The 25722-nt window shown below is 38.5% G+C and overlaps 1 protein-coding gene and 1 long non-coding RNA gene across 9 annotated transcripts in view; both read left to right on the top strand.

The window, feature by feature from the left end:
• Positions 1–1137: 1137 nt before the first annotated feature.
• Positions 1138–10860, top strand: LOC131231516 (uncharacterized). Its single transcript, XR_009164400.1, has 4 exons — positions 1138–1274; positions 3347–3421; positions 8989–9852; positions 10204–10860. It is a non-coding gene; the product is annotated as an uncharacterized LOC131231516 (long non-coding RNA).
• Positions 10861–15707: 4847 nt separating this feature from the next.
• Positions 15708–25722, top strand: part of LOC131230785 (uncharacterized) — a 36799-nt gene continuing 26784 nt past the window's right edge. For 7 of the 8 annotated variants that reach the window (XR_009164096.1, XR_009164095.1, XM_058226752.1 and 4 more), the window contains exons 1-10: positions 15708–15869; positions 15975–16074; positions 16185–16293; positions 17984–18072; positions 18643–18699; positions 18880–18988; positions 19065–19166; positions 19289–19353; positions 23955–24058; positions 24150–24214. Coding sequence is in view for 6 of the 8 variants with exons in the window: in XM_058226752.1 (XP_058082735.1) it covers positions 15773–15869; positions 15975–16074; positions 16185–16293; positions 17984–18072; positions 18643–18699; positions 18880–18988; positions 19065–19166; positions 19289–19353; positions 23955–24058; positions 24150–24214 (897 nt within the window). In the remaining 2 variants the exon portion in view is untranslated. The remainder of the gene's footprint in view (positions 15870–15974; positions 16075–16184; positions 16294–17983; positions 18073–18642; positions 18700–18879; positions 18989–19064; positions 19167–19288; positions 19354–23954; positions 24059–24149; positions 24215–25722) is intronic. The other variant, XM_058226755.1, reaches the window with a different exon arrangement.

Raw genomic sequence — 25722 nt, 5'->3', positions numbered from 1 at the left:
TATATATATATGGGAAAAGGTACTTTGCGCTCAACCTCACGATAAGCTCTGGTGAGGTCGAGTTGTGTGGGCCCCACCGTGATGTGTGTCGACCATCAACATCATGCATTTGATGGGTCCCCTTTAAATTATTGGATATCCCAAAAATCAACTGTATACGGAACTCAGGTGAGCCATACCATCTAAAATCATGTAAAGACACTGTTAAAATATATATAAAAGCACTTGGTGGGGCCCACCTGAAATTTGCATGCGTCTGAAACTTGGTCTGAACCCTCATCCAAGTGGGACACACATAATGGATGGGTTGGATTTGCAAACCACATCTCGGTGGCTCCAATACATGATTATGAATGTTTTAATGGTGCACGGCCCCCTCCACTCGTATGTGGTGTGGCCCACACAAGTCACGAATTGACTTGATTTTGAGACCAATGTCCACAATATGTTGCATTTGATCGATGGGGTAGATGTTCGAACGCATCACGGTGGGGCCCACAGGCTCGACCTCATGGGATGGACTCGTGAGATCGAGCGCATAGTACCTTTTCCTATATATATATATATATAAAAGGAAAAGTACTATGCGCTCTACCTCGCGATTTCTACCCATTCACATGGGCCACACCGTGATGTGTGTCGACCATCAACACGTGCATTTGATGAGTCCCTCTAAATTATGGGATATCCCAAAAATCACGTATGGAACTCAAGTGGGCCATACCATCTAAAATCATGTGAAGACACCGTTAAAACATATAAAAGCACTTGGTGGGGCTCACCGGAGTTTTGAATCTTCTGAAGCTTGGTTCGAACCCTCATCCAAGTGGGACACACATAATGGATGGTGAGCCCCATAACACTTCTGTGGGCCCAAAAATGATTATGAATGTTTTAATGGTGCGCGGTTCAACTCGTATGTGGTGTGGCCCACACAAGTCACAATCTGCTTGATTTTTGAGAGCTAGGCCACGATGGAATGGCGCCGAACCGAAATTGATCCGTTTGGATCGATTCCATTACGCATCCAGGTGTGGACCTAGTTAATTACAATTTTACCCCTCCCATATATATATATATATATATATATATATATATATATATATATATATATATATATATATATCTTTTACCTCTTTTTTTAAACCCTACCTACCCACCGCTCCCGACCTGCACCCGAACCCTAAAATCCCTCAAACCCCTCTTGTCAGTCATCCCTACCCGAACGCCGGCGACTTGCAATCCTCATCCGGCCATTCACAATCGTTCATCAGGTAGGTGGACCCACTTGGTCACTATTTATTTATTTATTTTTATTTTTGTAAGAGATGGCTCGCTCGTCGGCCAGCCATGGTCGCTACCCTCTAGTGGTTCGGCTAGCCATGATCGTCATTTATAATCTTCAAATTTGAAGAAATCAGATGAAAATAGTGCTTCAGATGTGGCCCTGAGAAGTTTTTAATAGTGAGCGTTCATTCCCCCTTAGCTTACATGAGCATCAAATCAGCCTCCCTTTATGTATCATCCCTGAAATAGTACGGAAAAATGGATGGATGTTGTGGATCTGATACATATACCATGATACGTCCCACAAAAGTTCTATATATCAACACCTTCCAGTTTCTCTTCTCTGACCTGGGAATGTGATCCACTAGGGAGGGGATTAGGGTAGGCCTCGGCCTCACCCAAGATGGTGCGACCCTTGCCATGGTGCCCACCTTGATGTTTATATTTAGTATCCACTCTATTTATCCCTTTTTTAAGATCATGTTAGGATATTAGGGGAAAAAATGAAGCTGGTCCAATTATCAGGTGGGCCATAACATAAGAAACAATGGTGATTGATCATTAATAGCCACAAGTTTTACATCAAGATGATATTTATTTTTTTCCCTTCACTCAGGCTTATGTGAACTTATCAACATATTGGATGGTGAATGAAATCTAAGGAAACATTAAGGTGCCTTCTAAGAAGTTTTTAATGGTAGTGTTCAATCACCACTATTACTTGGGTATAGTCTACCCGATAACTGAATCATCTTAATTTTTGGCATAATGCTTTAAAATTATCTGAAAAAACGGATGGACGGAGTGGATACAAAATATACACGTCAAGATGACCCCTAGGGCTGCAACATCTTTGGAAGCTGATTGTGTACGTATTGAGTAAACTTTGTGGGTCCCATAGTCATTAATACATTTTATCCACTGTCCATACATTTTAGCAGATAAGTTTAGGTCGTTAGACAAAAAATGAAGCATATCCAATACATTTTATCCACTGTCCATACATTTTTTTTGTTTTTTTTAATTATTATTTTTTATTTTTTTAATGCTAATACATGAAACTATTCCTTTATAAATTTAGTAATGAGAAAGTGGTACATTTGTGATTCTTAAATATAATATATTCATTGAAAAATTCTCAGCTGCCACTCGTTTGAGTTGACACAACGATTTGTGTTTATGGGAAAGCATTACAGTAAGGCGAGGGTGAGATTCTACTAAAAAATTACAATGTAGCATATGCATATAATAATCATCCAAAACCAAAGTAAGGCTCATATTCTACAACCATTAACAATATCTGTACTTTTTCTTTGTCATCTCAAAAATTACATCTCAAAAATAAATAAAAAGGGCTGATGACTGATGGTGTTTTGAGAGAGATTCATTGCTATGAAATTGGTTTGCGCGTGGTTAGAGAGTAAGCCCATGAAATCCATAAATAAAAAATAAAAATAAAAATACAAGTGAATTTGAATGTGTAAAGGAGGCTGTGATTCTAGTCATCTCTATGAATGTAAGACCAAAGGAGAAAAGTGGCGCAGCAATGCATTATATATAGACGGGATCGTTGCTCCTTCACTAAGCGAGAGCACCTCTTGCTGATGCCTGATCCATTCCCTATGTTGGGAGATCAACTGACATATGCCATTCCCTATGTTGGGACCCACTATCATAACACTTTCGTCCAATTAGTTGCGTGTGAAACGTCACAAATGCACACATGTACAAGGATGTTCATCTGGAACTATTTGGACAACAAGTTATCCTCCAACTAGCACATAATTTACAAGTAGTTGGTTTTTCCCCCTTCACGGAATTTGTTTTTTGTTTTTCAATATCTATTTGCTTCTTTACTTAATTTATATAGAAATACCATTTGGGATTGTCATTCTTATGTGTTTGTCTATTTTTCCCATAAAAAAACATACTTGGGATTGAAATGTTTTATATATGTTTATTTTCTGATGTGGGATTAAGGGTTATATACTTGACATTGCTTTCTTTTAATCATTTATCCCAATATATTAATCTTTATTTGTTTCTGTTCCTTTCTCAGGTTGAAGCAGAGGAACAAACTGAGATTTCAGAGTCGTATTTGGTTTCAACAGTCCCTTATTTCGCCTTTTGTAAGGTCAGTTATTTTTATTTTTAGCCTCTCTTTATTTCTTGTCTTGATGTAAGCACAAGTGATTTAAGATTTGGAGTCCTGATTTTGTTTGAGATTTCATGATTAATCAGTCTAATTAGGTACAAAGTGTCATGATATTTCATGAAATTCGTGCAACCAAACATGCGCTGAGATAGAAAAGAATCACATTCACTTAATTCCTTTTCTTGTTTATATTTTCATGGCAGTTCTTTTTCATTTTTGTTATATAGTAGTGCATCTAGGGAATTATTGAGATCTTGTTTGATCTTACAATGTTATAACTATAATATAAGTAGAGCATGTTTCATAGATGGATCTCGAAAGCTATGTGCCTTTGAGTCTCTTATTGTGTTCAGCCCAGAAAGCCTCATCTGCCAGCAGTTTGGCTCATCTAGAGATTACCCAGGGGCATAGTAGATTTTGAGATCCTCCATGAGAACAGAGTTGCATCTGAGATAAATTGATTTACAATGCAGATTACAGGTTGATTTAACAACCCATAGATTGATTACTGGCTATATACTTTAGTCTTAATATGTACATTGTTTTCTTTGCTTGGATTATCTCATTATTGCTTTCTTTGCATAGATTATTATTGTGACATGTGACTTGTGATTGTGATTTTTAAGTTAGATAATTAGTTACCCGTTTGAGGATTTCTATGTGGCCATATATAGATATGGTGTGTTTTTGGTGGCATAGAAATCGTTCAAATTGTCTCATTTTGGATAGTTCAAGGTTAAATGGATAGTTTGCTTTCATATAGTCTATTTAAATGTTCATGCCTGATCCACGATCCATCTCCTCATTTATCTCTAGATATGTTTCTTCCGTTTCGTATCCAATGCCAAATATCTTCACACTGCTTTAAATATTCAGCATCGGAATGTAACGTAAGATGAACTTATCTGGAGAGGCATGGGGAGATGCTGCCGGATTTTCGACGTGGATGTTTAAATGAGAATATGAAAGTATTACAATCTATCCAACCTTGGATGGGTAATTAATTTAGGATTTAATTGTTACTTGTAAGTTAGATAATTAGTTATCTGTTGGAAGATTTCTATGTGGCCATACATAGACATGGTGTGGTTTTTGTGACATAGAAATCACTCAAATTGTCTCATTTTGGACAGTTCAAGGTTAGATGGATAGTATGCTTTCATATAGTCTATTTAAATGTTCATGCCTGATCCACGATCCATCTCCTCATTTATCTCTAGATATGTTTCTTCCGTTTCGTATCCAATGCCAAATATCTTCATATTGCTTTAAATATTTGACATCGGAATATAACGTAAGATGAACTTATCTAGAGAGGCATTGGGAGATGCTACCTAATTTTTGGTGTGGATGTTTAAATCGAAATATGAAAGTATTACAATTTATCCAACCTTGGATGGGTAACTAATTTAGGATTTAATTGTTACTTATAAGTTAAATAATTAGTTATTCATTTGAGGATTTCTATGTGGCCATACATATATATGGTGTATTTTTGGTGGCATAGAAATCGTTCAAATTGTCCCATTTTGGACAGTTCAAGGTTAGATGGATAGTATGCTTTTATATAGTCTATTTAAATGTTCATGCCTGATCAGTAGTCCATCTCCTCATTTCTCTCTGGATATGTTTCTTCCGTTTCGTATCCAATGTCAAATATCTTCACATTGCTTTAAATATTTGGCATCGGAATGTAACGTAAGATGAACTTATCTGGAGAGGCATGGGGAGATGCTGCCGGATTTTCAGCGTGGGCGTTTAAATGAGAATATGAAAGTATTACAATGTATCCAACCTTGGATGTGTAACTAATTTAGGATTCAGTATAACTCTGTTAACATTAGATTGCTAATGCTAATATGATATAGTATATTTTAAATATCAGATGGAAAGTGAGGGTCTTTCCAATACCTCGTCTCCGGCCCCGGGTGGTCGGTTAATTACATCACCGATGATCCTTGAAGATGAAGGATTAGGTCTTGAATATGAAGAAGTGTCCGTTGATGTTGATACTAGTACCACACAATCGCATGTTATGGGAAAAATGAAAAAGAGGTCGGCAGTGTGGGATGATTTTGAAGAAGTAACCCTGAAAAATGGCCAAGTGAAGATACAATGTAAGCACTGTAAGAGTCAGTACACTAAGCAATCAGATGGGTCGACCACAATGTTGAAGAAACATATTTCAAAGTGTCATAAAAAAGTGAGAAGTGCGGTAACGCAACAAACACTTTCATTTTCGCAATCTGCAATGGGTCCGTCGGTGTCCATCTACAAGTACGACAAGGAGCTGGCGAATGAGTTGATGGCTAAGTTAATTATTACAGATGAAAGACCATTTCAGATGGTAGAGAGTCCTACTTTTGTTGGACTAGCCACATGCCTTAACCCAAGATACGAGAAGGTCTCTCGTAAAACAATCAAGAGGGTGTGTATGAAGATATATGAAGGCGATAAGGTCAAGTTAAAAGGAGAGTTGGTAATGCAAACGATTTTTCGAATTAACTTGACATTAAATCTATGGACGGCATCCAATCAACGAAAGCGGTATGTCCCTAACTGCTCACTACATTGATGCCGAATGGAGGCTTTGCAGGAGAATAATAAACTTTTGTTATCTGACACCTCCTCATAGTGGTTTGATGATTTCAGATTTCATACACAGATGTCTTATAGAGCGAAGAATTGAGAAGAAGATCTCCACAATTACTCTAGACAATGCCTCTGCAAATGATAGCATGATAATGAATTTGCGCAACCAGTTTAGGGCCACCGGTGACCTGTATTTTGTTGGAAAGATATTTCATATTAGGTGTTGTGCCCACATCCTAAACTTGATTGTACAGGAGGGCTTTAAAATAATCGATCCCACCATCGAGAACATAAGAGAGAGTATGAAGTACATACGGGGATCACCTTCACGATTACATGTATGGAATGAGATCGTGAAGCGGTTGAATTTGTCAACTTAGAGAACGATGAAGTTGGACGTCACGACACGCTGGAATTCAACTTTTAAAATGTTGGATTCAGCGATAGATTTGAGACTTGCATTCTCTCACTATGCACAGCGTGATAGTGCGTATGTTTGGCTGCCTTCTAAAGATGATTGGTTAGCACTTGAATCAGTTCGTAAGTTCCTTTCTGTTTTTTACAACAATATAAAAATTTTCGGGCAGCAAGTATCCAACATAAAATATATTTTTGATTGAACTTTGGAAGGTAAAAGATGCCTTGCACAAAGGCAGTACTGCATAAGACTTTTTACACTTTATGACCATGGGTATGCAGGTAAAATTTGATAAGTATTGGTTTGAGTGTAGTCTGGTAATGGGTGTTGCGGTCGTTCTTGATCCTTGATACAAGTTTATTATGACTGACTTCATATGTAGTAAGTTGTATGATATGATGGGTGTTGCTGAGGCTGAAAAGATTTCTGATGCAGTCAGTGAATTGTACAATTTGTATGTGTGCACCACAAAAGAATGTGGGTTCTAGTTCTGCAATTGATGAATCACAAGAAGACACAATAGATGATTTCATGTCTTATTATACACAACGGAAAGGGACTCAAATATGGATGCCTAGATAAGAACTTGAAGAGTATCTCAAGAGGGATCTTCTAGTTGTAAAATCCAAAGGCGATGATTTTGATATTTTAGAGTGGTGGAGGACGAGATCTGGTAATTTATAGTACCATGTGCTCACATTAATGGCACGGGACATATTATTAATTCCAATTTCAACTGTGGCTTTGGAATCTGCTTTTAGTATAGGGAGTAGGGTCGTAAGCAAGTATGGAAGCTCACTTACACCTGAATCGGTTAAATCGTTCATTTGTACTCAGGATTGGCTGCGTCCAATGTGGGGGAAAGAGAACTCTGTTGATGAGGAGTTCGATGAAGAGGAGAGTGAGAAGATAGATGAGACAGTACCTGCAACTGCGATATGATTTTGATGCCTTTTATTTCTGTTATTTCATGTTATTTGTAATTTTGTTAAAACAGTTACATTGTAATTTTATGGTTATGGCTTATGGGTGGATGAATATTTCATTTTTTTCATTAGTACTATTTAAATAGATAATGTTATTTAAATCTTTAATTATATTGTTGGATAATTGCTTTCATTTATAACTTTAATTTTTTTTTTTTGTCCTAAGCTAACTAGATATACACTAGATATGTCATCGAAAGATGATGCATTGGCAGATATTTAGGATTATAAAGTCAAAACCTACTCTCAGGATGGAAAGATAAAGTTGAAATATAAGTTGTGTGGAAAACAATTTGTCAATAAAATAAATTAATTCAAATTACATTTGGCTTGTCGGGAGGAGACGCCGCACCATGTAGCAAAACTTCTCAGGAAGTCCGAGATTTATTTAGAGTAATTCTCGATTATAATACGAAGACTTCCTACACCCCTCACCCTGCAACTACGACCAATACAACTAACCAAACAATATATAGAAGTAAGCCTATTATAAATGAAGAAGGGTTAAGCAGAGGAACTGCAACTGCCTCTGGCTCTGGTTCCAAGCCTTCCATAATCACGAGTAGTAGAGAATAAGAACAAGAGAGAATTTTAAGGGTGCAAGAAGAACGAGATTATAAAGAGGTCGTCAAAGAAAGCTTGCAAATGACATCCAGATCAAGAAGTACTGGACAACAACATGTACCTCCGAGATAACATGATGCTGAAGCAGGCACAAGTAAACCATCAAAGTTTCTTAAAAGTCTTGCAGCATTTTATAGGCGGTTGGGAATCCCGTACAAATCGGATCATAAAAAGTGTCTGAAAAAACTTCTTGCATCTGTGAATGAGGACGATAGGTAGGGATCCCCACCATCCAATTCAGCAGAGGTGAACGACCGTTTTTTGGACACATCCAGTTCAGAGTCGACCAAGAGTTCTCCTGCAGTTAAATCAGTAAAAAGAGAACCGAAGGATGAATCTGATGACGAGGGTAGGAGTGGAGGAGGGGGTTACTATTATGGACAAGGTTCATCTAGTTACATGTCACAAAGGCATTCATCATATAGAGGGTATTGAATATATAAAAGTTTTACCTGATCTATGACTTAGTAATCAATATGTACATGTTAATTGTTAGGTTAATTTGTACTTTTGATTTTGGACATGGTTTATTTTCTTTTTACATTTAAAGGGCAAGATTGAAATCACTATTTATAAAGGGTATCCTCCACCATAGATATTGGATATACCAAATTAAAATCACACCAATCTAGTCATTGGGCGAGCCACACACAACCAATTGAAGACATTTGAAGTAGGCCACTAGACAGTTTGGATCAACTTGATTTATGGGGTTTTCTATTTTCATGTTAGGTTGACCACACGAAATGTGGATTAGATGATAAGTTTAAATCCATGTTAGACTTCTTAACCTAGTCATGTAAATGCTCATTCCATGTTAGCCTGACCACAACAAATGTGGATTAAATCCATCAATTGGATAGTTAGGATTGCATTTTAAATTAAGATGCCATCATTTGCTCATTTTAACTTTGGCGAGTCTGTAGGTCAGTTCGGTCACATTCGGTGAGTCTATCGCACACGATTATTCATTTACTGGACGGTAATCTCAACTTACACTACCACTGATGAAGATTATATAATTGATTTAAGGAATTTGAAAGAAGCATTAAACCTGATAATGCCCTAAGTAGACCATGGGACTGGTTTGTTGATTATTTTACTAATTTTTGCATGTGTGATGAGAACATGGATTCAGGCAGATAACTACCTCAGTACAGGCTGCTACAATCTCAGTTCAGTGTGCTGGTTTTGTGCAAACAAGTAATGAGATGGCTCTTGGCACCGTTGTAATACTCATTTCCATCTATGGTGGGAAACAATTCTCCCTATCCATTCACATATACAACTATTAAGGTCCAACCTGTGGACAACTTCCAACCTTTCATGTATATATGACATCGAACAAATCCAATAGGTTGGCCCAATCATAAGTCAACTTTTGAAAAATTCAGCAACTGCCACTTATTGAGTGGACCAAACTCGTGTTTTCCTTTTACCAATGGCTGGACATTAGTTTTTTTTTTTTTTTTTGGGTGGACCACTTCATGAGTATATAGGGCTGACCTTTGGTACTTTGCACAAGGAAATCCTCATGGTGGAGCCAACCTTTCGGTTGGACTTGAGATTTCATACATATACTGCTACAAGTGTTGATAACCATGTGATAGCACCGGCCACTTTTCTAATAAAAGTGTTTTTTGGAAAACAAAAAAGGAAAAAGAAAAAAGAAGAAGCTGAACCATGTCTGCTATCCTGGGTACCATTTTTCACATTTATTTGGTGGGTTGTTTACAGGAAGGAGTTCGGCAGCTTGTACTAGGCCTATACATCATAAGGGGTGATAACTTGTATGTCATCTTTGTCACTTAGGTGGTCTATAGAGCAGGGTATTGAAAATACTTATTCTGGTTGAATAGGTGTATCAGATTTTAGTTTGTTGTTTTGTTCTAGGTTTCCTACATAACACGAGATATTGATGAATGTCTAAGAGCTGTTTTTCCATCTCTTACATTCTGCCGAAAACCTCATGCAGAACAACATATCAAATTCATAAAATCTCTATTTGACATATTCCACGAGATAAAATATTCTTGATTCTCTGCCCAAATGCAGCTTTAGGCTTTCTTCTTTCATCAACTCGATCATTTTCTTATTATGAACCCACTCAATTTTTTAATTCATCTTTTCAACTTCTGCAGAAGTGTTGTTGGAGAGTTGATGAAGAGCTCAACTCAAATCCAAACTTGTCGGACCTTCGAGCACACCCCCTCAAGCCCGTAATACACTGATTAGCAGAGTGGCAGAGCTTCTTGTCGCTGCCGTCAGTGTATGACCATGTCTGGCTTAGATTCCTTTAGTTGAGTTGTGTTTAGATGTGCTATTGAATTGAACTGCAATAATTAGTTCAATAAAGTGGAAATGATCAAATCACATATACACTACTAATTGTACTGATGGGTGAGGCTCAAGTTGCTATTATGTCACTTTCAAGTTGAATACAAGGATTTAAGTGCAATCTGAGGCCACTTTCTCATTACCAAAACTACAATTTGTTCATTTCCTCTATAGAAGTAATTATTGCAATTTAATTCACTGGTGCATCCAATGCAGTGCTAATCTGTGTAAGAAACGTTTATTGAAGCTTCTCATGTGTGCAGTCTCTGGTGATATGGATTTGGGCACTAGTGACACAAGTATAACACAAGTATCATGTGGACCACCCCCTGTATCTTTATTCCATATCTGTTTGTTTGTGGTTTTTTTTTTTTGGGGATGAATTTCAATTTTCTTTTTTCCTCCTTGGGTGTATATATGTTGCCGTTAAGGCAGATTGGAATCAGGATATCAGCTTAACACTTGTTTGGGTGTTACACAAAACGTGGACAGGACAGATGAACCAATCCACAGGTGGGATGAAAGCCAACACTTCCATCTTATCTGGGATTTAGGGTCTGCAGTGCTAATAACCATATGGCAATATATATGATACTCTCATCCAACACTAGACTCGTCGTATTTGTGATTCTACCTGGGCATTCTATTTGCATTTGGTGAGTTATTTTGGCAGGTGCATCTCCAGCTGGAGTTGTTAAGAAATTGTTATAACATGTCATGCAAACGAATGTACCCATACTTTTGTATGCTAAGCCTGTGTAGTGATTTCTTTTAATGTTTCTCATGATTGCCATGTAAGCGATGACTGGTGACAAGCTTGTGCATATTGTATGAACTTCAAAGTGTTCGGCGGGTGAAATAACATTTTAGCACCTTTAAACAGGTGAATCTCATGCCCCCCATGTTTCTCAACATGAAAAATTTGCATGTTTAGATTCTAACGACATAGGTCATTATCATCTTTATATCTGTCCAGACTGTCCTAGATATCTAATCTTAGCGCATGTTACATTTTTTTCAGCATTTCTCTGGAGGAGAAATTATGATTAACATTTCACAAAATCATTGTTTTTCATTATTTGAATTGCAATCGACTGCAGAGTTGTGAGTTTCGGTTTGAAAATCATGATCACATTTATTTATTTATTTATGGTGTTACGTTGTAAAAGTCTTATGGAAAATCATTTGATTGCATATATATAAATTACCTATAGAATTGTGTAGAAGGTGAAGATTTTTAGTAGAGATCATAGCAATTTATATAAGGATTAATTGAAAAGGAAGGAGTTGATGGAGGCAAAGAATGGCATTTGATTACCTTCATTTCCTATGTAATGGTCCAGCTAAGAATTGGATCCGGTTCATTTTTTATATCACGCTCTTAAATGATATAGTAAAATGGGTGGACGGCACAAATATAGAATATATATGAATGTATCAAGGTGCGCCCCACGGTAAGGGTCGCACAGTATTGTGTGGGGTCGGGGCAACATCTAATCCACTATGCCTATTTAGAAACCGTCTCTATCAATCATTTCATGCGCTAATGTATAGGAGATTGTATGGAAATGCAGGTCTGACTGTAAATGGGGCCCCTATAAGTTTATGACAAATCCACTCTGTCCATTTTTTACAGCTCATTTTAGAGAACGAGCCCACAAATTAGGCAAACCTAAATCTCAAGTAAGCCACACAATAGAAAAAGTGAAATTCAACCTATGTTGTTGAGACATTTTGGGGCCATCGCCAGGCTAATATTCAACTTATGATCTTTCTCATATTTAGTTTCATGCCCTAAAATGAGCTAGGACGGGTAAATTTCCAAAAGCCATCAATCGTGGGTTGTCACTGCAATCAATGTCATCAATCAATGGGAGACTTTAAACTGAGGTTTGGTGGACATTTAAATCAAAAGATAGAAAGTTGATTAACTTAGGTGGAGCCCACCATGCTATTTGTGACAAATCCACTCCATTCATATGTTTTTCGAAAAATTTAAAAATTAAATCTGGACCGATCCGAACCGGGCCAAATCCGATCCGACTCGGTTTTCCTGGCCGAGTTGGACTCAGATCGGATCATGCAATGTAAAGTTCAGATCGGTCCCGGATCGTATCAAATTCGGGTAAGGGTATTCAAATTTCGGATCGGATCGGGTTGGTCCCAATTCGATTCGACTCGGACCGATGCCGAGCTCTACTGACAAGGTGTAACACCCCGGTCTCAACGGTAAGATATTGTCCGTTTTGGCTGGCACAATGTCTACTTTCACGGCTTTATTTTCGCAGGTGGAAGCGGTTAGCGAACTATCTACAAAACGCGTCTTATCCTTGAAGACCGAAACCCCACATATAGCTCAGATCTTTAGGCATTCCCTTTCCGATGTGGGACAGGCGCACCGCCTCCTTGACAGCTGATAGTCTATTTTCGAAGGTTCGTCACCGACCCGACTGAGGACCATAGCCCCGCTGGGTAGGCACCCACCCCCCCTCGGGAGACAGAGCGCCCCGGCTCTAATACAATTTGTAACACCCTGGTCCTAACGGTAGAATATTGTTCGCTTTGGCTGGCACAGTGTCTACCTTCACGGCTTTGTTCTCGCAGGTAGAAGTGGTTAGCGAACCACCCGCAAAACGTGTCTTACCCTTGAAGGCCGAAGCCCCACATATAGCCCAGATCTGTAGGCATTCCCTTTCCGATGTGGGACAGGCGCACCGCCTCATTGACAGCTAACAGTCTATCTTCGAAGGCTCGTCACCGACCCGATTGAGGACCACAACCCAGCTGGGCAGGCACCTTCGGCTTTCAAGGGTAAGACGCGTTTTGCGGGTGGTTCGCTAACCGCTTCCACCTATGAGAACAAAGCCGTGAAGGTGGACATTGTGCCAGCCAAAGCAGACAATATCTTACCGTTGGGATCGGGGTGTTACAAATGGTATCAGAGCGAGGGCGCTTTGTCTCTCGAGGGGGGTGGGTGCCTGCCCAGCCGGGCTGTGGTCCTCAGTCGGGTCAGTGACGAGCCTACGAAAATAGACTGCCAGCTGTCAAGGAGGTGGTGTGCCTGTCCCACATCGGAAAGGGAATGCCTAAAGATCTGGGCTATATGTGAGGCTTTGGCCTCCAAGGGTAAGACGCGTTTTGCGAGTGATTCGCTAACCGCTTCCACCTGGGAGAACAAAGCTGTGGAGGTGGACATTGTGCTAGCCAAAATAGACAATATCTTACCGTTGGGACTGGGGTGTTACACAAGGTTCCTAGGGTTTAGGCCTATAGGGTTTGGGATTAGGATTTGGTTTTGGATTACGATTTAGGGTTCAGGGTTTGGCTTAAGATTTACGGTCTAGATTAGGTTTAGGGTTTGGATTAAGGTTTGGCTTAAGGTTTATGGTTTGGATTAGGCTTTAGGATTTCGATTAAGTTATGTCCAATCTTGATCAACTTATCAACATGGGGTGAGGTGTCTTCATATATTGAAGGTCCGGCCAACTTAGATGCTTGTGAATAATTGATACGATGGATATGAGATTTATTTCGCCACTGAAAAAGAGGAGTTATGGCTAGGATGGGCCTTACCATGGTGGTTGTGTGAAATCCAGCACAACCACAAGGCATCACTCCATGTTAGGCCTAGGGCCATAAATCATTCCCATCCATGATTCAGCTGGACACACAATTAGAAACAATATAAAGGCTTGTGGCTAGGATAGGCCCCACCAAGTGTCTATATTTAATCCACCACGGACACAATGTGTGTCACCCCATGTTAGGATCAAGGCCCATAAATAATTATCATTTTTTTTTCGAGCTAACCACATGATTGAAAACAATCTATAGAGCAATGCTCACCCTCCAAACTATTTATGCAACCTGCTTGAATCATGGATATGCATGATTTTTAGGCTCCAAGACTATGTCTTGGTATGGAGTTTAATGATTGGAGTTGATTTCATGTTGTGGTGTGGCCCACCATAACTTCTTATTTTTGGCCTCAGGTGAAATTCACCAACATGATACGTCACATGGACATTGAGTTGGGCCACAAAGCTTTTGGTTATTGGGGCAATAAACACAATATTTTATGATAGGGATAAATCTTGCTATGGCCAATTTCTTGACTCATGAATGTTTAGTAAGATTTAAAAAAGATATGCTTGTCTCCCAATGTCATGGGAAAAATTATGTTGGCAATAAAATATATAAAAGATAATTATAAACTAGCTAATGATTTTAATATTTAGGAAGTGTGGGTACATTAATAACAATAATAACAATAATTTATTTTAAATATATTTTGCAACAAAATTGCAAAAAATTAGAACTAGCCAGATGTTGCAAATACCATGATGCTACCACAATAATATTGTTTGAACCATATATACAAATCACGGCCATATTTGCCCTACTGTTTTACACTACCGAACTACAAGCCTAACCCACAAGTCGGGGCGTCAATGGGTTGGATTAGGGTCTAACTAAGCCTTGTCCGCATGGGTCCTTGCTCTTGTCCCCGTGGTAGATTTACAAGAGTTTCAACACCAGGTCAGGGTTCGAATACCCAAGGTGTTAATATCTAGCTCAAATTCAGGTAGAATTGTTTATATAAGGCCCAAGTGGTCCGTTGGAAGCATGAGAATCCAACCGTCCGGAGGGTGGGCCACGCCGATCTCAATATGCCAACCCGGCCCATTAACAGCCCCTACCCGCACGGGCCGCGGATTAGGTCAGTATCCAAGTGGCCACTGAGGTGACGTCACCAAGCTCTGTGAACCCCACCATGATGCATGTGTTGTATCCATACCGTCTATCCATTTGGAGAGATGGTTTTATGACATTAGAAAAATAATGAGATAAATGTAAAGTTCAAATGGACCCCACCATAGAAAACAGTGGGGATAGTGACATCCACTGTTCAAAACTTCTTAGGGGCCATAGAAGTGTCCGATCAAGCTTATATTTTTGTTTTCACTTATTCTATCTCTATGTTAACTTATAAATAGGTTGGATCTAAAAAATACATCATAGTGGCCCTATAAATGTTTCAACGGTGGGTGTGACTGATCCCAAAGTTTTCTGTGGTGGTCCAATTGAACTTTATATATATAATTCTTTTTCTCGTGTCATAAAACGATCTCTAGAAATGGTTGGACGGTATGGATACAACACGCGCATCATAGTGGAGTCAATAGAGCTTGGTGTCGTCACTTCAGTAGCGATTTGGCTACTGACCTTGTCAGTATCTAATCCGCGCCCGACTGCACGATTGAAAACCCGTGTACAGCGTATAAAAACACGGGTAACGGTTCTTATAATTCCGCTTGAATAAAATACCATCTCACAGTCTCTCTCTTCGCAGCTTCACGAGCGGGATATGAAATGGCAATGGCAACGGCAACGGCAACGGCAACTGCGGCAGCTGCAGTTCCCGTATTCAACCTCGCTCCTGGTTTGAAGGTTTCCAGACTCTGCTTAGGTCTTCTCCCTCATTTCCCTCTCTCCCCTTCTCTTCCCTCCATTTACCCGCTTTTGCCCTTCCCTTCTTACATTACTTACTTTGAAATTCTGCTCTTCTCTTCAGGAACGATGACATTCGGAGAGCAGAACTCCTTGCAGCAGTCCTTCGATCTTCTCGATCAGGCCCTCGACGCTGGAATCAACTTCTTCGACACCGCTGAAATGTTTTCTTCCTGACCTTTTTGCCCTTTCCTCCCTGCCTCCCTCCCTCCCTCCCTCCCTCCCTCTCTCTCTGTCTACGAAGAAAATTGAAATTTATCTTTTTCTTTTTTAGGTATCCGGTGCCGCAGCGTGCAGCAACGCACGGGAGGAGTGAAGAGTATGTCGGCCGCTGGATCAAAGACCGGAAGATTCCACGCGATCACATCATCTTGTCGACGAAGGTCGTTCTCTTACCAGGGGTATACCGAGTCAGTGTGCCGCATGCCTCTTACCATACAAAGATGGTTGGCGGGAATTTCAAACCTGAGTGTGGATTTTAAAACCGTTGTTGAAGTAACTGTGGGATTCCCGCCTGCTGTCTTTGGACAGTGGGAGATGTTATGCATAAAATCTGGTAAATTTTCATTTTTTATTAATGTTTTTATTGCTGCCGTTGATGTATACTTTGATTCTTACAATTGAAGCAAGGTTTATGTTGTAGCAGCTGTTATAATGGTTCTACCTGTACGTAAGGAGGCTGATATTGTTGTTGTTGTTGTCATCATCGTCGTCGTCATTGTCGTTGTGATCGACTCATCGTTACAGTTAGGGGGCACTACGCTGTGTCTGGATCCTGGGCATGGGATTGGCTGATATGGTTGTCGTTGTCGTCGTCGTTGTCGTCGTCGTTGTTGTCATTGTTACAGTTAGGGGGGCTCTATGTTGTGTTTGGATCCTGGCCTTTCAATTGTCCAATTTATCAATCTGGACCATCCAATTAGTCCAGTCCACTGTTCATGTGCCACTTTGGGAAAGTCACACCTAACAGATAAATGTCCTGCAATAGAAAGTTCAATCATCAATTTTAGCCATCCATTTGGTAAGTACTACCTTGGATTGCCAGTGATTTTGAAGAATCATTTCGGTCATTGCCATCCTCTGCATTGGAAAATGGAATGTTATTAATGAAGGATGACTTTTAGATGGGTAGGGTCATCTGACTGGTGTGGAACTTTCTTTCCGTTTCTTTTCTCATGGTGTTCCATGAAGAATGGGCTGGGCAGAATGGACGGTCCAGATCACGTGGTTGTACTGTGCATGTGTTCAAATGCAACTAGGTGAATTGTAAGTTATGGTCAATGATAACTGGAGCATCTCTCTTTTTAATGATGTTGTAATATGTATACATAGATTTACCAAAAAAAAGTATAATAACAGCCATCATACTGTTGCAGTGGGTCTTATACTGAGATAACTGCCTACATTTTAGACCAAATAATTTGGGAAAAGGAACCAATGATAACATCTATCATGACTATCATAACATCCTGGTTTGTAACAGCTTCGGCAGGTGGTTCTGGTAAAGTAAAATAAAAAAAGAGAAAAAGAAAAAGAAAAAGAAAAAGAAAACAGTTTCAGCAGGTAACCGTCATGCATGCCATTCTAAAAACCTTGAATTGAAGTTTGATATGCTATACTTCCATGGTTTATTTTCAATATCTGATGTTCATTCAAGCTCTTTCATGTGTATGGCTTTGATGGCCTTATCATGACTATCATAACATCCTGGTTTGTAACAGCTTCGGCAGGTGGTTCTGGTAAAGTAAAATAAAAAAAGAGAAAAAGAAAAAGAAAAAGAAAAAGAAAACAGTTTCAGCAGGTAACCGTCATGCATGCCATTCTAAAAACCTTGAATTGAAGTTTGATATGCTATACTTCCATGGTTTATTTTCAATATCTGATGTTCATTCAAGCTCTTTCATGTGTATGGCTTTGATGGCCTTTTCAATGCCAAGTGGAATTCAATATATTTGATAAGATATTTTTGTATGGTTTAACTGTGACAATGTCATTGGTTATTCTATAATTGGCAGTTTTTGCGTATGTTTCACTGTTGTTGCTTGATTTGATCAGTGTGCTCCACCCATATAGGTTACTGGACCATCTGGGCAGATGACTTGGATTCGTGGTGGCCCCAAGTCCTTGGATGCTGACAACATCTCAGAGGCCATTGATGATAGGTTGGATCTATTTATCCTGTCACTTCTCTCCACACACTACATGAATATGGGATGAGTGAGTTCGATGCAATACAAAGTGGGAATTTAAGCCAAATTGTAGAAAAGCAAGTATAGGCCGTCCTTGTGAGATTTGCGGATCGAAGATCTTCTCCAACGTAGAAAATTACTTACAAGGAATCAAGAATGCATAAAATAGATAGAATAATAGATAACCATTCAAAAGTAAAAAGAATATAAAAAAAGGGCAAGAAGAGATGGGACCAGGGCATCACGCCCATCAACATTAACCCATCAAAGGTTTAAGGAAGAGGTCTTCATTCATTCAAAATAAACATCTCTATGGTCATGCATATGGCCTTGTATGTCCACAAGTCAAATGGACAGCCTTAGGGCCAAAATCATGCGTTGGCCTTGTGGGCCCATTTTGGACCTCCTGGTTCTTATTTATTGGATCTGGATGCATCAATGTCTACAGCTGAATTTAATCTGTGTATTTGGAGACTTTTTTTTGAATGGCAAGTGGATCATGTATCTGAAGACATTGATTAATTTAATTTTGAATTGATGCAGTTTATTACGATTGCGAACAGATTACATTGATCTTCATCAGATACATTGGCCTGATCGGTCTGTATGTTTTTCTAATTTTTATTTGAGGAACTCTTAGTATATATAGGGTGGTAATGCAGATAAACAATAACTATTTGGAAAGCATGGAGCAGACTTCTATTTTTCCGCCAGCCACTCCTTTTTGGCCCCCTTCTCCACTGTTTTCTTATTTGAGATTTTTTGTGCTGTTGCTTGTAGCTACATTCCTATGTTTGGAGAAACTGAGTATGATCCAAGCCGGCAATTCAGTTCGGTACCTATGGATGAACAACTTGAGGCTCTTGGAAAAGCCATTGAAGCTGGTAAGGTATGCTGATGGAATTGTGCATTTGACCTCTATAGTTCATGAAATGGTTCTGACTAACTCAGCTATTCTTCTTTAGATCAGATATGTCGGGCTCAGTAACGAGACTCCATATGGTGTGATGAAGTTCCTTCAGCTTGCTAATGATGTTGTTCACTATCCTAGGATAGTTTCAGTTCAGGTATGCATTCATTGGGGTTCAGTTCTGTGATGCATGTCATCCTTTGCTTCTGTTTATCATTTTCGAGACAGCTGCTTTACACGTGGTTTTTTGCTTGTGTAATTCGAATATTTTAATGATAGAACTCCTACAGCCTGCTATGCCGGAATTTTGATTGTGGATTGGCTGAATGCTGCCACCATGAGAGGTAAGATGATTCATGCGTAAGTTGGATTGTGCTTTAGCTTTATATTTTGAAATAATAATGTAGTCCTCTTCTTTCAAGTCCTTTGCTTATCAGCATGTTAGCTGTTGCATTTTCATGTACTTGTTTGAGCATGATAATGATGATATTGCAAGATCTAATCTGTATATTCTTTTATTTTTTTTATGGATGAATCAATATCGTCTTCCTCTGAAGTAATTAGAAACGTTTTTTCAAGTTTCTAGGTGCTCTTTTACCAGTGTAAAAGAACATATAATATTTGATGATTGTCTAAACATTTACTACAGAACTGATTTCAGTCATGCTCAAGTGCATTTTAGATAAAGTTGTCAATTCTAGGGCCATCCAGTCGGGCCTTGGGGTTTGCCCGTTATGGGACAAGCTGATTCCTAGATCTTCGAGTTGGTCAGGGTTAAATGTTCGGGCCCAACTAGTAACCGGGCTGGCTCAGGTTGGGTTCATTGGTCTGTCGGGTTGGATTAGGCCTAGGCCATGACATTGTGCATGTGTGCGTGTGTGTGTGTGTGTGTGTGTGTGTGTGTGTGTGTGTGCTTTTTTTGTTTTTTAATTGAGGGCAACGAATGTAATATCAGTATCATAGCGGCTGATATGGCTGTATTGTATCCGTATTGGATACGTGATATGGGGTTGTATCGGCCCGATACGAAAAAATTGACTTGTACACAAGGTGTTCTATATCCGTTGCGATATGGATGTATCGGCCGACACGTATAGGTAACGGCCATGACTGTTACATGATGCATGGGCGAAATGGTGCAGTTGATTTTTTGAGACTGTATCGGCTATTATGGTGGCTGTTAAAGCCGTTACGGGGCATAAAACCATTACCCTCGTAACGGTTAAAAAAACGGCTGCTTTTTTTTTTTTTTTCTGTTTTCTCATTCTAAAAACTTTCATAGATAATTTTACAATAGATTTTGACCACTCTTACGATTAACATCGTAGATAGAAGTGGTTTAAGCAAATAGAAGCTTCGAGAGACATTAAAAAAAAGAAAAGAAAAGTAGTATTTATGCATTTTTTCTAATTTCTTGTTCTAATGCTTGATTGTTGTGTAAACATTAGAGACATATAACCATGTTCACAAATTTACTAGACAACTTGATAGAACGCCTTCACCAAAGAGTGGAGTTTTATACTATCATAAACGTGTTTAAAACAAAAAAAAAATGAATAGGTATTTGGAATATTTACATTATTCTGAACTTTCTAGATATTTTTCAAAATTTTTCAGTCAAAAGAAAAATTTAAACTGTTATAGGGGTTGTAATGGTCATTATGCCCCCCCCCCCCTCCCCATATCATCCATTATGACCAATACCAACATCCCCATGTTCAAAGTATTGATATCGCTACAAGTTTTGCTGGCCAAGGATATGGAAACAATATCGATATCATCGATAATATTGCCAATAACTCGAAATGCAGGGAAGCATTGGAGAAACATGAGGAAAATGGTGGAATTTTTTAGTAAAACTTCAGGAGATGCTAAAATACACATTTGCATATTTAGGAATAAAAAAATTGCAAAAATAATACGTGCATAATTTCCCATTTGGGCTTAAAAGCATATGTTGTCGTAAGAAATTAGTCCAACCATCCCATTCATCCCATCTATCTATCCAATCATCCAGTGTATTAAATATCGACGATGTTGACCTTTATATCCCATGATATATCTTGCATCCCACCCGTGCGATACGAAACGCACAAGTAGTGGGATATATCCCCCATGTTCGATCCGGTGAGCATTTTTTAAAAAAATAATATTTTTGATCCTTTTTTCTATAAATCATGTTAAATCAGTGTCAAATTATTGGGAGCTTCAATTTCGAGATTTGGAGGAGAAGGGCCGAGTTGCGGAAAATTGAAAAACCATCAAAATCAAACATGTATGTAACCTAATCTAATGATTTTTCTTTTGCTTTTGAATGTATTGCTTGTGTTTCCACATGTCTTTTTACATTTGTAAATTATATGAATACACTTTTAATTTACTTGCATCAATTCAGTTACACAACACATAGACTAGGACCCCATACAAAGAAAACCTATCACGTGCACTTGTTTTTTGTAGTGTTTTGATTTGTAAGTGTGTATCGATGTCTTTTTTAACAATCACTGAAATTTCATTGAAAAAATCGACCAATTTCCAATGTTTCCCCATGTTTCCAACAACAACGATACATTATGCCATACAACCGATATATCCCATGCGATAACCGATACGTATCCATATCCCAAGGGAGCGATACGTAACGTGATACCGATATTTAGAACACTGCAACCATCCCATCTATCCATCCAAACAATCATCGGAATTTTATAATATCGACAACACATGATATTTCGCCGAGAAATCATCAACAACTAGAAAGGAAAAGAAAGATTGTGGTAAAAATATCTCCCATGTTGTGATAACGATAATATCATTGACAAATTGAACATCACATACAACCATGCATGTATAAAAAAATATGAAACGGAAATTTTTGATAAACAAAATTTTGGTGATATTAATGCATTAACGACATTATCGAAATATCGTCGATACACTGGCGATATAAGCAACACCTTTCAACAATAAAAAAGTATTGGTGATAACGATACATTTGGGAATAAAAGTGACACCCAGAATTTACACAGTTGAAAATATTGGCAATATCGATACATAGGCGATACTTGCGATACATCGGCGATACCTATAATTTTTTATACTACCAGCGTTATTGGTATCACTACCTGTGTTTTCGGTATCAATAAGCTCGAGATAGGGATAATATTGAGGATATTTAGATAATATCGAGGATACTTTGAACAATGCGTATCGGTAATGGTGGTGACCGTTGCAACCGCTATTACTGATACAAAATACATTGCCCGTATGGCTTGTATTTGTCGATACAGGACCGATATGTCTGATACAGGCCAATACGCTCATGAAAGCCCAATTAATTTTTTATTTTTATTTTTCAAAATTTCACTCATGTCTCTTCTTCTTTTTTCATTTAAACCATGAAGGAAGCTTAAAAATTTACTTCAAGCTAGATCTAGGCCTATTTTGGGATCAAAACAAATGGTTTGAATGTGATTTGACAAATCGATGTGAAGTGGACTATTATGGGAAAAATTGGAAAGAAGGGTAAACCTTGACTTTCTCTTTGATATTTTTATCCTCTTATTGTTATATTCAATGTAATGGCTCTTAATACACCAAATCATGCTTGATTTGTATTCAATTAGGGCCCATTCAGTTGATTTTCAAAAGATCAAACTGACTGACAACATTCTCTTTGAAGAATGATCCGATACACCATCATAGCATGGCCAAAATACAAATAAAAATAAAAATAAAAGTATTAGATTTTTGAATGTCCTATTATTCTATTTTTTCGTTTATATTTTCCTTAATTCTTTGGCCTTTAAAAAAAAAAAAAAAACTGATATGGATCGATATGGTCTGGTACAAACCGATATCGATACGTGATGTCTGTATCATATCGTTTTTTGGCCTGGAACTTGAAGTCATGCCTAAGATCTCTAATTTCACTTTGTAAGGTCAACCTGAGTTTTGGAAGGGCTTGAAATTTGGCCAACCCCTTCATCCAAACGGGATGCACACATTGAATGGGTTGGATGTCAGACAAAAAAAAAAATTGATGTCATCCCTAGCTAAGACACATCATATACTACTTCACCTGACCACAAGCTATGCTAAGGTTGACCCCATGCGAATGTTCTGCCATATGTATATAATGTTGTCAAATGGCATAAGTGATCTCGTGCAATCCAAGGGGGCTATGCACTTATGTGATGGCCCAACCCCCCAAATAAATTTTCTTTTTTGAAAAAAAATTGAATTATGAAAAATTATGTAAAAATACTACAAGGAAGGGAATTGTTTTTTATAGTTCTATTGGACCATTAGACTATGTCAAGTCAACTAACAATAACTCAAATGAATGCATATATAAAAAATGTGCAAAAACAACAAATAAATTATGTTAATGTCATTTTAAGAGAGCATGAGAGTAATAGTGTGAGAGAGTAAAAGAGCAAAAGAGTTAAGAGACGAGAGAGAGAGAGCATACTATGCGATCGCATAAGCCCCAATGACACAATAACCGCATATGCTACCATGGCATATGTGATCCACTGGTCCAAAATGGCATATGCGATGGGATAATTGGTTATGCAATCACATATCGCAACACTATATGTATATTTAGATATGTGATTATTCTCCCATATGTATATCTAGAATGCCGATCCCATTTAGTTGTGATAGGGCTTTGATGATTATGTGTGTCTAGAATCTAGACATTCTTGACTGTATTCTAAGACATGATGACATATCTCCTGAATGGCAACTCTAGCAAGTTTGTTTTTTTTTTTTTTTTACTAAGTGGAGATTACCCCTTGTCATGTGTACTACATTATGTTTGAGTGCTGGTGATTAATCTACCTTGCCCTTACAAACTAAGTCATATATTTTTCTGTTTCTTTTTTTATTTACCTATTTTTTATGAATTGGGTATCTGATTTACATATGAAACTTTCAGAATTAGCTTATTGGCGTACAGTCCTTTGGCCATGGGCATACTTTCTGGGAAGTACTTCTCACCAGATGGGGGCCCTCCTGATTCACGAATGAATCTTTTTAGAGGTTCAAGCCATAACATATGATACAAATTATGTTCAATTTGGTTCTGCTTTATTTATTTGATTGCTGCATTTCTATACGTCTTTCTTTCTAGGGAGGTATTCTGAAGGGGAGTCCAGATTCAAACTGTCCAGTGACAGTGTAAAGGCTGCTACCAAGGTATTTAATCTGTTGAACCCTCAAATGTTAATCAGCAATCAACTTGTTAAAGTCTCCAAAGAAAGGAGAAAAGAAACAAAGGTAGGCCTGAAGCATTTTTTTTATTGATATTGTGAAATGCCAAAAAGACAATCTGTCCAATTTGTGGTTGGTCCTCTATGCCAGTGGTTAGATTGAAGTATTAACATTTGAAGTCATCAAGTATGATACTAGCTTGTCCACCAAAAGGGAAAAAACATCATCATCTAAGCCTTATCCTAATTAATTCTGGTTGATCACATGAATCCTGTTCTGCCATTCCTCTCTATCAAGGGCCACACCTTCAGTTAGACCATAGGTCATCAAGACTTTTCTTACTACCTCCATCCACATCCTTTTGGGCCTTCCCCTTGCCCTTTTAGAGTCGTAGGCTTGTATGAATTCACTCCTAACCAACGCAGTTCTTGGTCTTTATTGCACACAACCAAACCCTCTAAAGTCTACTTCCCTTCATCTTATTATGTTTTGGTGCAACCTCTTAAGTTTTATTGAATGCGTTCATTTCTAATTGTATCCTTCCTTGTCTTGCCACTCATCTATCTCAACATTCTCATTTCAGCTACGCTCATCCTATGACTGGTCATATAGCCATCATATGAACTTTCCTTTTCAGTTTAAGTGGTACACGATGATCACATAAAACTTTTGAAGCACATCTCCATTTCTTCTATGTAGCTTGAATTCTATCCATTGAAATACTCTTTTTCATTGTTCTTAGTTCATTTTCAAATTGTGATGGTTGCAATCATCAATTCAATGTAAGTTTCTTGCTATGGGCTTTATAGCATATATTCCACAACATGGACCGTTCAGATCATCAAACCACTAGGCGTGTGGGCCCCAATGTTTGGTGACATATGCTAAATCTTGAGTCACTAGAGAAGCAAAATAAAATCTTATGTCTTGCGGTCACATGATAGGAAACTTCCCTACTCTCAACCCCCCCCCCCCCCCTCTCTTGCTCGCTTGCTCTCAAGTTAAGACGACAAGAGAAGAAAATGAATAAAATGAAGAGCCCAATCCAACCCAGCCCAACTTGACCAATCCAACTCGATTTGACCCAACCTAAGATGGGTTAGGGTTGAATATATGATAACTCGGGTTGGGGCTTGGTTGGGTCGGGTCATGGGTTGACCCATTTTGAAGTTGTGTTGGGCTTGGGTTGGCTTTCAACTTGACCCAATCCACCCTAAGTTGGCACCATATTTAGAACTATGAAAATGGGACTTATGAAGCAGAGAGATGCACTGCAAACCCTAACCCATCTCTCACATTTTATAGTATCCAAAACCATGTACCCAATGCGTGGAGGGCCTTTTGGGTTGGGGCCATTATTCACATCCTCATTACTATCTTGCTGTCAATTTATCTCAACCTTGTTGCCCATTCAACTGCATACAAAATGTATTCAACTTAACCCTGATTTATGTTCTTTTCAACACTCCCCCTCAAGCTGAAGCATATACATA

This window comes from Magnolia sinica, chromosome 17, assembly GCF_029962835.1.
Source record: "Magnolia sinica isolate HGM2019 chromosome 17, MsV1, whole genome shotgun sequence".
NCBI classification, from domain to species: domain Eukaryota; kingdom Viridiplantae; phylum Streptophyta; class Magnoliopsida; order Magnoliales; family Magnoliaceae; genus Magnolia; species Magnolia sinica.
Note: the sequence above shows the minus strand (reverse complement) of the source record. Positions and strands in the feature narration are given on the sequence as shown.